Genomic DNA, 14,161 nt, shown 5'->3' with positions numbered 1-14,161 from the left:
AAGAGAAAACTTTAACCTGAAACCCCCATCTACGAACCTCAATGAAATCTACAGAACACATCAGCCTGTAAGGCAAGGGAAAACACAACACACAAAATAATGCCGGCACGCCTTGTTACTGTTAAATATGTGATGCAGTAACACTGACTTCCTGATATTTCGATATTTCGAGCCTTATATTTCGTAGTTTTCTTGTATGAGATGCTTTGGATTAATTTTTTTCTTTTTTTTTTTTTTTTTTAATATGCTTCCATTGTTATTTTTGGATGGCTAATGTTTTTCCCAGAAGCAGTTTCTTTTTAGAGAAAAAATGTGTGTATACGTATATATGCATATACATGCATATAAAGACATATATATGTGTGTATTTATGTATACACACACACACATATATATATATGCAAAATGATGACAAGTTAAGACTATTTAATTGCCGCAAAAGAATTTCACATCTTCTGGTGTAGATTCTGTGCAATCTCAAAATATATATTAGTAAAAAAAGCAAACCAAAACAAAACAGTAAGAAAGAACAAATGAAAGAAAAACACTTTATATCCCTTGTGTTCTATACACCTATTATAAATAAAGATCTATTTTCCTTCTCCATCTCAGTGTCATAATTTATTTTATTCTTACGGACTGCAAGAGGTTTGCCATATGTGCTTTAACTTTCAACAGAGCACCAATGAACGGCTGTGTCAGTCACAGTACCTAAACTCACTGTGCAGGGACAGCACTATAGTAAACCAAAGTGTCAAAAGGCTCAGTCAGAAAGAAATTCTCTTACTTTAGAGATGAGAAAGTGTTGGGGTTTTATTTTGGGTTTGGTTTTTGGTTGGTTTGGGTTTTTTTCTTTCCACAACTTTACCAGTGACAGAATTACAGCTCATTTGACCTGTTGGCTTACAGTCATCTTGCTCAGTTTGCTCTCTGCTATTTTCTTAAACGCTTTCCCTGTGTTTAACAGAATGTGACAGTATAGCAGCTGAGTCTGCTTAAAAGTCATCCAAAGCAGACGTTTTTGCTACAGCTTCAAAGCTGTATACTTTATTGCCAGTACCACAACAGCCCTCCCCTAATCTATCCTCAGCGGCCTGCTATTGTCTTGTCCTCTCCAAGCTTGTTCACTTACTAACAATACCCCTTTGTTCTATTGTACTGAAGGTACTATTTTTTTTTCTGCACACTGGTATTAGATAACCATGAATTCCTTCAAATGCAGCCCTAATCCACTGCGTGCGTTACTGTGTCTCCTACTTGCCTCTTAAAACTTAGCATACCAAAGTGCTGTGCTACCTAAATGTGTTTTTGTTTTGTTTTCTTTTTTTCTTCCCAGCTTCTATTTCTGAGACAGCAGTATTAACTGCAACTGCAGTCAGCCCTTCCATCCATCACCCAGTTCTGCTCTTGACTTTGTTGACAGCCTAACTTTTTGGCTGGAAGGCTCCTTACTATCAAACACGATTTCTATAAATGCATTACCCATTCGAGTGAGGCTGCTGTAGCAGATGGATGGAGCGTGGATCTCCAAACATTAATGTTCGATTAGTGATTCAGGAGGTGGAGTGAAAGGAAATCTCATGTGAAGGATGGCAGAGCCCCGGTAACAGAAACAAATGGAACAGTGACAGACTAAAAGCAAGAGAACTTTAACAAGTCTTACTTAGACACCAAGGTCTGTGTGACAAATCCAGTACATGCTGAGAGAGACACACAAAAGTCAGAAGATTGCATTTCAAGCTTGATATATCCTAGAGCACCTTCGCAGGATGCCTAGAGCTATTAACATCCACAGATCACTCCATCTTCCCTTGGCTTTTGTACATGCCTGAATGCCTGCAGCACATGGCTTTGAGGATGATGAATGTAAAAACAGTACAGCAATCAGAATGGGCATCTTCTACATAAAAGTCTTCCAGCTTTTAGTGAATACTTTTTCACTGACAGGAATTCTACAGACTAGGTAAGCTGTCCAGCTCATGTCGGCTCCTGGAGAAAGAGCTGTCACCTTCTCCCCCCTGTGCTTGAGTCAATGCTAGTGCACAAGGCGTCACCACAAACTCCAACAGAAAGCATTTGACCAGCAAGTTTCCTCTACGACTCAACTGTACCACAGAGTTGGTTGTGTGTTTCTCAGACCTTGTAATAAATGTTTGCTGGACTCTGAGGAGGCATCTCTTGAACTATGTACACCGGATGTCCATAGTCGCCGCTGACCTTTTCATAGTGGGGGCAAAAAACACTGTCTGCAGTCCTTAAAGGAATGATAATGTCACTGGGCTCAGAACCATTGTTGTTGCCACTGCGTTTTGGGGTGGCTAATGTACTAAGTGAGAGAGTTGTTGTGTGTTGCGGGGAATGCTTCCTGTGTCTTCTCCGGTACTTCAACAAAAGAACCACCAAAGTGATGATGATGACGATGAAAATGATGCACCCTGATGCAATCCCTGCAAATAAGGCCACCTCTGAACCCAGTATACTGGAGTGCCCAGCCTTACTGCCATCTGTGCTAGATCCTGAAAAGAACAGAAATACAATAAACAAATGTTATTGCCATGCTGCGACACACTTACACTGCTTAAAATGTATAGAGTAAGCAACACTGGGAAGAATTAACTGACAGCTAAACTTTGACAAACCAATTACCCTGTTAGATAGCTAAATGCAAACAGCCGAAGTCAGCAATCAATATTAAACAAGACTTTGTGTCTGTTGGTCTCACTTTTGTGCTGCTCCCAAACCACCCTGTTTCATACATCATCATCCATCAGCAGCAAGGACTGGCACTGACAAGGCAGCCTTTAATGCACACCGCATCTTTTAACAGATGCTGGCCAGCCCCAGGCAGCAGAGAGAGGTGGTATACAACTGCAGGGGAAAATAACACAGAAATTGCAATTCTCAGGCCAACTGGTTCTATTCAGTGTCACACTGTTCTTCTGCTATTTTATCCTTCAAGTATCGATTTAAGCTAAACCATTCTTAGTGCCTCTTTACACGGACTCCTCTTGCTTGCACACAAAACAAAGGAGCTTGAGGCAGTGTGGGAGACAGGCAAAATGGCTCTGGCATGTATCGGCTTGTATTAACTTACATTTTATTTACAAGAAAACACCACCACACATTTGGTAGATAGGAAAAGCTCATGTGCTGAAATATTGTTTCTGTTGAATATTTTGTGCTGTCACCCCATCATAGTATTTGTCACAAAAATTAAATGAAAGATCACTTGACCCTTTGTCACTTGAAAAGTTGGACTTCCCCATCTTGATCCTAACTCACAGGTGGAAGAGTGCTGCAGCTACCACGTGCACGTAACTGTGAACTTTTTTTCCTGGAACCTCTGTAGGAATTAGCTGAACCCTGGCTAGTGACCACTGTATCAAAGATTCATTAGCCCAGTAACTAATGACAGAATTGGCAAGGAAAACTTGCAGCCATTTGGGGAAATCCCAGAATCAACTGCCAGAAAGTTTTGCTTTCTAGCATTTCCAATTCACCAAACTTTCTTCCAGAGACCATGGGTCTTAAGAGTTAGGTTTTTTCTTGTCATCTAATGTTGTCAATGCATCCTGAAGATATTTGTTTGGAACCATCTATTTATCTTGCTTAGATAATTATTTTAGAAAAGCAAACCTTTTAATTTAGTGAAAGTCCAGCCATTCAAGTGCAGACTTTATATGGTCAGTTAAAAGATCAGGACATTAATTATAGATGCCTTAAAATAAACTTTATAAATTGCTGTCAAGAACCACTTGATAATGTATTATATGGGAAGAGAAAGACAGAAAGACTCATTCATCTGCCAGAATACAAAATGTAAGGCAGCATTCACCACTGTAAAGCTGCTCAGTGAATGTCCTGTCCAAAAACTTTCCTGTAAATGAGTGATATTCTCACAAGATGTAATTAACTTCTACTGCAGAGTAGAAAGGGGGAGAGAGCAGCTGTTGCCAGAACTTGCAGCTCCCAGACATTATCCACCAGAGCATTAGAACTGGCTTTTGTTTCATTTCAGTATGAAAAAAAATTGTCTTTTTGGCACTTTAATGGTAAAATAAAACACATCTGGGGACAAAGGCTGGAGCCTCACCCCAGGTACAATTGCCACCATACCCACCTGAGTGATCCTTCACAAAAGGGCTGGTGGTGGAACTCTTCCCATTGGTGCCAGCTTCCTGCTCAGGGCGCTTGGTGGGATCCGTGTGCCGGGGCAGCCCTGCCGAGTTGGGATCTGGGGGAGAGAAAGATGGCTCATGCAGCTTCAGTGCTTGATGGTAAGGAGCCTTATAAGCTGGCTCTCAGTACCTTGTGAGACACAAATGGTTTTGAACAGAAGAATCTTTATGCAGAGGACTGGGAGATACAAGAATGTAATTTTCCTTTTAAAGCAAAATGATCAGATTAGTTATTTCAGAGGTTTAAATTGTGAGGCCATCTGCAGAAACTATAGGGACTCCTGTAATTGGCAAGAAAACCTTTGCAGATGACATTCAGTTTAACTAAGGAAGCTGACTGACTACTAAACCAACCTCTACTTAGAAGAATAATTCTTTCTTCCAGCACAATAGGTTATCTATATGTGGAAAGAGACAATGAACAAAAACCTCTCTGTAATCAGAATTTGTAACAAGCAAACTATAGAAATATTAGTTTCCCTCCTTTCATGTATTTTAAATAATTTTGAGCATTAGAATTGTGGCTTTTGTTTTTAAAATAAAAATAAAAATGACTGAAACACACTATTCCCAGGTGACCTTTACTTCTAGGGACCTCTCCAATGAAGAGATCTTATTACGCTAACCCTCCTTCTGTAGAAATCTGTCAGTAGCCTAGGAAGAGAAAATAGGCTTTGCTTTCAGACTAAAGGGAGGAATGACTGCACTAGACTCCGGTGACTCCCTGTTTTACACCGCTAAAAGAAGCCTGAAAACTAAAAGGACACTGAGACTGATCAAAGTGATTTCATGAAACAGCAGATGGTCTTTACCTTGTCCAACTTTCATGAGGATCTTCATGGTTTTTGTCTGGCACACCCCTCCCTCCTGGTTATCCAGGCCCTCCAAAGACCCATTTGATGTTGCTGATCAAAAATAAAAGAAAAATAAAAATATAAAAATAAATAAAAAACAGGAAATCAACAGGCAAAGTGATGTGAACATGAATGTCTGAAAGCAGAAATCTTTCAATCTACCAGGACCTGTTCTTGTTGCTCAGGCTGACCTATGGCAGGTTGTGAAATGCTGGAAGCCAAAGGAATGAATACACTGGTAAGCCATGCAATATATACAAATGGAGGAATGTGTTATCAAGGTTTCAGATTTACCCAGTAACCTTTTTTTTCTATGCACAACTGACTGACTGGCTTGGCCGGAAAACACAGCACCTTGCTATAAGGGTGATGGGAGTCAGCTGAAAAGGAAGCCCTGGAAGGCTCAGAGGAGCAAAGCACTGAAAACTCACCTCTTTTTTTTCCCCCCCTTCAACAATATCTTTATAATCACCACATTACACCTGCTTCCTCTATTACAAATCTCCTTACAAAAGACCCAGGTGAAAGCCGAGATTCTACACTGATTGGGAAACCATTTAATATTTTAAAGTACAATCTCACTTTTCTCAGCACTGGGGAGCCTCCGTGGGGGCAGGTGGCAGGGGGGAACACACTATTCTCATGGAAACCTTTGATCTCGTACAAACAAATGGGTGCTTTCCCCTCTGTTTATATTGTTCACTCTTATCTAGGTGCTGGCTGGAAACACACAACCCTGCCACAAGCTGACACTGCAATGCAATTCCAGCACCAAGCACAACTCCCTCAGAGAATCCAAAACGTTGAGTCACAGTGTAGGGGTGCGCCGCTGCTGCCGCCCGAGCCAACTCTTGGTTGCAAAACCCCAACAGCTGCTGGGAAACCATTTGGCAGCTCCGCGGGTGTAGGCGCTGTGGCCACCCCACACCACGCCAGGCACCATCCACCGCTGGCACGTGTGCTGGTGCCCCAGTCATGGTGGTAATGCAGACATGTCCACCAGCAGTGGACTCTGGCTTCTCTAGTTAGGGAGTGAAACGGGTTTTCCCACTCTGGTTGCCCTAGAGGTGGGAATTTCACTGTCGTTTCTTGAAGCTGTTTATTCCAGGCCCAAAACACATACAAACAGGTACAATATGCACATGCACCATTACCGGGCCACCAACTGGAGAAAACAAATAGAAAATGGGATATAGCAGAGCTCAGTACTTGTCGTGGCTGTGGCAAAATGTTTATCACTTTCTTGCCTTCTCCTTTCAGCTCGGGATCTAATTCAACCAGGGCTTCACACTGTTCATATCTTTGTTTTTAATTCTCTCTCCTTCTTTTTCTGCCTTCCTTGGGGATTTTCTTTCAAATGCAGCCTATGTATATTTCCTTTCTCTTTCGCAATGTCTTCCTAGCCCCACGGCAGTATTTTTCTTGCTCTAATCTTCTCTCTAGCCATAAAGATATAAACCCCATACCGCTGAACCCTGCTTCCTAGCCTTTGATCTACTTCTTGGTTTTGTTCCACTTTGCCTCCTTTGTGACAAACTCGAATTACGGCCACCATACGAACTTCCCAAATTGCGCTTTCTTTTCCTAAAATTCCCTTCTCCTAATATGTGGTCCGTCCCAGTTCCTCCCCTTGTTCCCTCCCCCCTGTAAAAACATTACAATGGCCACATATGCAATTACGTTTTGGTTTTTTTTTTTTGTAACTTGCAAAAAGGCTTTTTAAAACACAGAAGAACATATTGAGTTATTTAAGATAAAAGGTCATCTGAAATGTGCCACTGCATTGCCATGCTCAGAAAATAATGGAGACATACAGTTTTGTTTTCTTTTGTTTTTTTTTTTTTCCAGAGGGGAAAAAAATCAATACTAAGAACCTGTTCTGGACATAAATCAAATGCATCTTTGCTGAAAGTGTTTTTTATGACCTATTTGCCAATGTACCAGCAAAGGACATGGGAAAAAAAGCAGTAAATAGAAATACCAAAGCTGAGCATCAACTGAAAGTACAACTAATAAACACTGACATTGCCTCACATTTTCTGCTACCCTTCGTTCGTTTTTTAATCAAGGTGCTGGGGGCTCACATTACCTTAAACACTTCTACTTGATTTTAATTGAACAGAGTACTGCTTCTTCTTAACATCAATGCCTTTTTAGTCTTTAAAGGCCTATCCATTTAACCCACAGAGCAGGAGACCTCAGTAAGATGCAGAGGATGCAGTCTGACCTCAGTACAGAATAAGAAAGTAAGATGGCAAAAAGAATGCAAAATTACTTCAAATACAGTCTCCAAACGGGAAGGCCCAGATGTACAATGAGTCTGGTTGTGTGCCTACGAGAGCTCAATCTGCCTCGCTTGCTAAAAGAATGCTTTAGCTTTGATGTCAGATGAATGAATTTGCAGAAGTATTCACTTTTTCCACTGTTCTTCAAGGGGTTTTCACAAAAGCCTATGTTATAGCTCAGAGTACAGACTGCCACGTCCCAAGGAACGGGGGATTTTCAAAGAGGTGCATTTCAGTGACAAAGCAAAGTTTCCATCTCAGCTGCTCCCTGTAATTAAACCGACAATTACCCAAGGCCACTGGAAGAAATTATGTTTCAGAATTTATTAAGACTATCGAAATACAACCTCACATATCCCTAGTGTACCAGGAACAAAGTGGGCAGTTTTAAGCACATCATTTCAAGCTTTGAAAAGCTGCACTGAGAAAAAGCAGCAATCTGGGACATCAGAGAAAATATAGTTTCATACTGCTAATGCCCCTTGACAGTTCAGTGTACAGAAGTCAAACAAGGGAGTGAGCACAAAATATTCCTCAAACACTCGCCACTGCCTTTCTATACTGATCTCCAAATGAAAATTACACCCACTATCATGTAGACTCCTCCACTGCACTCTCATTTCTGCATCAAAGTGACCCTGTACCTGGAGCTCTACTCACAATGAAAGGATATTTCAAAAAAAACCACCAGTGTCTGTGATAGGCGTTTTGGGTATAAACACAGAAACATAACACAATCTTCTTGTGTCTAAAACGGAACAGCTACTCCCCGGTGTGTTTGTACGATCAAAACCTAGACCTTCCCTCCAGTTTATTTTTATATACATATATAAAAAAGAACAGTTTGCACATTTTTTTTAAATAGGTTTAAAAAGTGATATATTTTACATACAGCCCTGTGCTAAGAAGATCAGATATTCCTTAAATATTGACATTAATAAACATCATTAATGACTGACACAGTTTCTCATGAGTATTAAATGTTCTCAGGATCCCACACCACTTTGTATTAATACAGCAACACATAGGAAACTAAATTCAAGTACGATGTTGCTAAACAGGTAGCAAAATATTTTTAAATCTTTTGATGGATAGGTACCTCTGATTTTCTGAGACCTGTCTTGTTCCACTGGTGTCAATTACAAAACTAATAATTACAGTCAAAAGCACACTGAATTATTCAGTTGACAGTTTAACCACACCTACAAATAAACACATATAATTGCCCTAAAATCTCTAATAATTTTAAGACTTTCTGACAAAATCATAATTTATAGGCAATACTCACAGCAGCCAATCAAAAATGATGTTTGAGCTCTGCGTACACAGACACTGTGTGTCTGCATTCCTTGAATACATCAGCAGCTGCCATTTTATAAGGAATTTAAGCGATGGGTTTTCAACTTTCAGAAAAAATTGACTAGTTATGAAATTATGGTTAAGAGTCTGCTGATACACACTTATTCGAGAAGCTAGTATAGATTTTCAGTTTCATAAAACAGTGCCTTAACATACCCTCTCCTTTACACAAGAAATGAAATTATTCAGACCAAAGGATTTCATTCCAGCTCTGTCTCTTCTTCAAAATATGTTATTAAAAAAGACAAAAAAAACCCCCAAAACACAACAACAAAAAGCCAAAAAAAACCCACCCCCAAAACCTGCAAGTCATGTAAATCAATGTAAAATGCTTTACATTTATTTGTTTTTAAAACTTCACAAGTGTTATTTACTGTTTGAAATACATTAGTCATAAATGCAGAGGCAGGGAATCAGTAAGCGAAACAGTCAGCTGACAAGAATAGTTCCTGGCTATGACTCTTACACAGTCCCCATGGAGAGGAAGTAATATTACATTTTAATATGTCTTCATTTGATTGTTATTACTCTGATTCCCAGGAGGCTAAGCCACTGCATGGATCTTGGCTGTTTCCAACCTATCAGGTTGGTAACATTGCTCTAATCAGATGGAGAATTAAGCTGCTGGATTTGTGCCTGTATATAGCTTTCATTCACAAAGAGATTACAAATGAAGGCACAGTCACAAAAATTCAACTTCCTTCACTCCTAAAAACCCACATTACAAAATGAAAAAATGCCATCACAATTACTTAAAAGAAAAACAGCAGACAAAAATCTCAGCCTCGTAATTCTGCCACAATTATTACCCATACTTTTATGTCTTAGAATTATGAGAAACATTACCTACTTGCAAATTAAATGTTACGTCCTTTGAACCAACACTACATAGCTAAAGAAAGAAATTATGAACATCATACTTAGTTTTCCTGTGACCTCTTCTGTTTCCACAGACTGTAAGAATGAATGAGTGATGCCAACTGATGGGTGAGGGCAAAACTGGTTTAGCCCCCCCCCCCCCTTATTGTGCTCACAATACAAGCCATTTGGCCATGTATTAAAGGCGTATCATTGACGAGGTCATCAAGAATTAATTGCTGCTGGTATGGGCCTGTTAATAGAAAAATAGAATTACAAGTTTCTTTGGGGTAGATCAGTACTGTCTGATGGTAGTGATTTTCACCTTTTTTTTTTTTCCTTAAATACTGCTTGAATTCAGCATCAGAAAACAGGTTTTTCGAAATCAGAGCTAAATAAAATCCAATAACCCTACCCGCCTCCAATTTTCCCCAGCTGTGTTTAGAAATGAAATGGAAGAGCCTGAACAGCAGCAAAAATCCATGAAAGCTTTAGATCTAACAGCAGTAAGAAGTTATTCTTAAAGTAAATCTGCACTTGATCTCATATGCACTCACAGGATTACTAAGCGCATGTAAAGTTTTTGAGGGTTTTTTTATTTTACTAAGTAATAGAACACTATTTTGGTCAAGCATTGTGCATTTGTCCTCTGACTGCTTTCATCTGCTTTTGGTCCTTTTAATGACTGTCTTAGCAAAGCACCAAATAAATACTTCTTCTTTCCCATAAATTATCTAAATTTATGGGACAGATTTAAGAACACCAGAAATCACACACTGCGAAACCACGAATCACAGATCACAACACAGAGGTGTTTCTAGACCAGCCAGGGATGAAGAACAAGGCAGCTGAGGTAACAGAAAGAGTGTTTTAATTAAATGAAATGGGTTTTTTTTCCTTACTCCACTTATTAGCAATGCCAGACCTACATGGAGATCTGAAACAAATGGAAAAAATTGTTCAGGACACTCACCAAAGAACAGGTATAGCTTGGCAAACACTTGGTAAAAGCTTGAGTGAGCTGCAGAGAGTTTAGAGAAAAGATATTCACACCAATTTCTACTACCAGCTACTAACGGTTTACCCTTACTTTTAGTGAGACTGACACTGAACCCTTCACTTGAACAAAAAAAAAAGAAGAAACTGTCTTCCAGAATTTAACTATCAGCAGTGTGAAACCTGGACTGTAAGAGCTAAAACTTAAATGCATAATGAATAGTTGCATGGAGTACTGTCACTGTGTTGTCTGTGTTGCTATCTACAGACAATAAAATCACATCCTAACTTTTCCACCGATCTTACAGAGAGTCTTTAATACAAAAGATTAAAACCTTCTGAACTGGCTCAATTAATACAATTTAGGACACCAAGACAGTCATGAAAAATGTGTAAAAATGGTCTACCAATAATTTTGCAGTTTTCTAACCATGTCTGGTTTTCATTTGTCCTACTTGCAAAATCAAGGTGGCAGCAGGATTTTGAGTTTCTCAACCTAAAGGCCTTTCAGAAACTCTCATTCTCTCAGTCTTATTCCACACATTTCTTCAAATCAAGTTTTTCTCTTAAACTAAAGCTTATAGAGTATTTATAAATACTGTTGAAGTAAGCCTTTTTTCCCTCTATCCACATACGAGGCGACAGTTTCATGTAAAGAAAAGGACAAGAATTATCCCTTCTTTTCCACTTCTCATTCTTGTTGTTTTTTAAAATTAAGTCCTATGTTGTATGTCTCAGGATTTGTATCTAAACAGTATCCACAAATAGTATTCTGCACAAATAAGCAATGCCCTCCCCAGTTAAGCTAAAACTAGAACAAAATGAAGTAAATAAAAAACAGGCCTCTTCTTACCTGGAAGAAGACAAAGGCTTTACAGGGAAACCTTGTGATTAACATTGCTAACTACTGCTCTAAAACATAGGCAAATTGTGTGACTTGTGTACTTAGATGAGACTCTTCATACAAGGGTCTTTATATAATTCCCCACAAAAGTCTCAATTTGTGGAGGACAGAAGCAAGACAGGGCAATCAGTTCTGTGCTGCAATATACCTTACTATATACCAGCTGGTTAATTCCAGGCACACTTCCGGAAATCCACAGACTCTCCCTTCCAGTATCTCATACCATCCAACTGAGAAGGACCATCCAAGTATTAAGCACAGAATAGGGACAGAGTTCTTGTAAAGTATCCTACATTCAGAATGATTTTATTAATTACAGGGAGACACAGCATCATCCAAGAGTACAGGTGGTAAATAAATAAATAAAGTCCTTTATGTTAACAAAGTCATAAAGGGAAAAGGAGCGCGCAAGATACAGTTGGAAAGCATCAAAAAAGCTGTTGAGCTCTGACGAGTTTCTGTTGCTTATCATTTTAAAAACAACACCATTTTATCTCTTGGTTAAGGAATACCACAGTTGAAGTGCACTAAACAGCAAACTATTGGCTGAATAATTATCTATTACAGAAGGTCACAGCATCCACCCACAACAAAATCCTACTTGCTTCAGTGCAAGTTGTCTTGGAGTAATTTAGAGATTATACAAAAATTAAAAAGCGTCTCAATACTGTATCCCTATGACTGACAATTTAAGTCTTTCATTACAGTTAAACATTTCTAAAAGTATTTCAGCTCCATATTTCACATACTCTGAGAAATGTCAGATAATGATCTACTGCACACATGGTTGCTTCTAGTTTACATAAACAAATTATATATTTGAGAGCGCTGAAGTAACTGTGGCAGATGCAAGCCCACTAATTATGATGTATTCAGTGTATATCAGAAAGTATGCATCTAAAGCAGATTACTAGCTAGTTAACTTCACCAACCACAAACAGGTATTTTGCATAAGTTTATCCTTTCTCCCAGCACACTACTGGCAGAAGTCTGTCATGGATGGGGAGAAGTATCTCCCCACCACCACAACAAGCTTTGCTTAACAGTTCAGCTGAACAGAACTAATAGAATTAGTTAGCATTCAAGTTACACTGATTATTGTTAATGACAAGCCAGCTTGCTGGAACAAAAGCAGAAGCTTTAACATTAAGTGAGCACCTATTTTCTGTATTGTACAAACCCTACCCCACTCTTGAAGAAAGTTCATCTGCCTTGAAAATCTCTCTGCTTTCTGTCTGTAGCACTTGGATAAAGAAGGGTTATAGTGAAAGTTCATATTAAATAAATAACAAACCTCTTGCTCATTCTACTGTCACTAATTGCATGCAATGATATTAATGACCCAGTAATTGCTATACGAGTAGCACTGAAGTGGAAAACATCACTTTGAGGCAGAGTTCATCTCTAGGTGGTAGGACTTCACCAGTGACTGAATTAATGCCTAGTGACAGTTTAGAATATAACACTATAGATGAAAAAATGTGCCAGTCTCATGGTCAGAACAATTTAGACGGACATGATGTTATCTGCTTTGACCACACAGAGTCCAGAAGTAACCCTAATAAAGTGCCACATTCAGAGTCTGCCCTACAGATGAACCTCATTTTTTTCAGGGGAGATGCTCAGCACTACAACAATCTAGAGCAATTTTCCACATGTTTGCTTCAATAAAAGAATACCTTCATCTCCTGCTTTTACATCAAGCACAACAAAAGTGTGCTTTATTGCAAAACACAAAAAGCTATTTACATCATCTAACTATTCTTCAGCAACACAGAGTTTGGCACCTTAGTACTGAGATCAATTATGATACCATGGGATGACTGTGTGTTTGGCAAAGATGATCAGAAGTAAAGCACTGTTTTGATTGCAGTATGCTTATGTTTGTGTTTAGAGCTTTGGAATACCCACGGAGCAAAACTTTATGAGGGAACATTGCTGAAATAAAGCAATGTGACTTTCCAAGGTGCTACAGGACCTCTAGTTCAAATACTCACTGTAAGAAATTAAGGGGTTTAGCTTTTTTAGAAATTATCACATAGGCACATCTCAGTACATTTTAAGAAACTCTGATGGGATGAGAATGTTAATCCAGCAGTGTGTGAAATTTTGAAAAACTGTAATTAAACAGGAGAACCGATACTTGTAATAATTATGTTCATACGTATTTTAATATTTCACTAGTGTTTCAGTAGTATAACATTATTAAGTTTTCTTTTTAATTTTTTTTTTTCCCTTCTGCTACACAAATTATTTCAAGAATGTCTTTATTCTGCTACCAAATCTGCTGTGGCAGCCTCTGGATGGCAGGTGGAACTGAGTTTCAACACAGGCTGGGGCCAAACACCTGGAAAGCAGATTTGCAGAAAAGGCACTGGAGTCCTGGTGGACACCAAGTTGACCATAAGCCAGCAATGTGCACTGGCAGCAAAGGCAGCCAACAGCCTTCTGGGCTGCATTTGGCAGGGCACTGCCAGCAGGCAAATGGAGGTGATCCTTCCCCTCTACACAGCACTGGAGAGGCCACCACTGGAGTGCAGGGTGCAGTCATGGGCTCCCAGTACAACACAGACATGGACTTAAGGAAGCAAGTCCAGTAAATGCTTATGGAGATGATGAAGGAACTGGAGCATCTGTACAGGACTTGGGACTGTTCAGTCTGGAGAAAACAAGGCATGATGAAGGAACTGGAGCGTCTGTACAGGACTTGGGACTGGTCAGTCTGGG

General features: G+C 39.4%; 1 protein-coding gene across 1 annotated transcript in view; it reads right to left on the bottom strand.

Moving 5' to 3' along the window:
* Positions 1 to 532: 532 nt before the first annotated feature.
* EFNB2 (ephrin B2) overlaps positions 533 to 14,161 on the bottom strand; it is a 43,962-nt gene continuing 30,333 nt past the window's right edge. Inside the window, exons 3-5 of the mRNA XM_061472797.1 lie at positions 4,991 to 5,083; positions 4,121 to 4,234; positions 533 to 2,516 (exon numbers count right to left, since the gene is read on the bottom strand). Of these exons, the coding sequence (XP_061328781.1) occupies positions 2,134 to 2,516; positions 4,121 to 4,234; positions 4,991 to 5,083 (590 nt within the window). The 3' untranslated portion in view covers positions 533 to 2,133. The remainder of the gene's footprint in view (positions 2,517 to 4,120; positions 4,235 to 4,990; positions 5,084 to 14,161) is intronic.

The sequence above is a fragment of the Pezoporus flaviventris genome, unplaced genomic scaffold (genome assembly GCF_033815535.1).
Source record: "Pezoporus flaviventris isolate CSIRO_AGI_PZ_B2104156 unplaced genomic scaffold, CSIRO_AGI_Pfla_v1 ptg000072l, whole genome shotgun sequence".
Classification (NCBI taxonomy): Eukaryota; Metazoa; Chordata; class Aves; order Psittaciformes; family Psittacidae; genus Pezoporus; species Pezoporus flaviventris.
The sequence above is the reverse complement of the archived record's forward strand: the minus strand, read 5'-3'. Positions and strand labels throughout refer to the sequence as shown.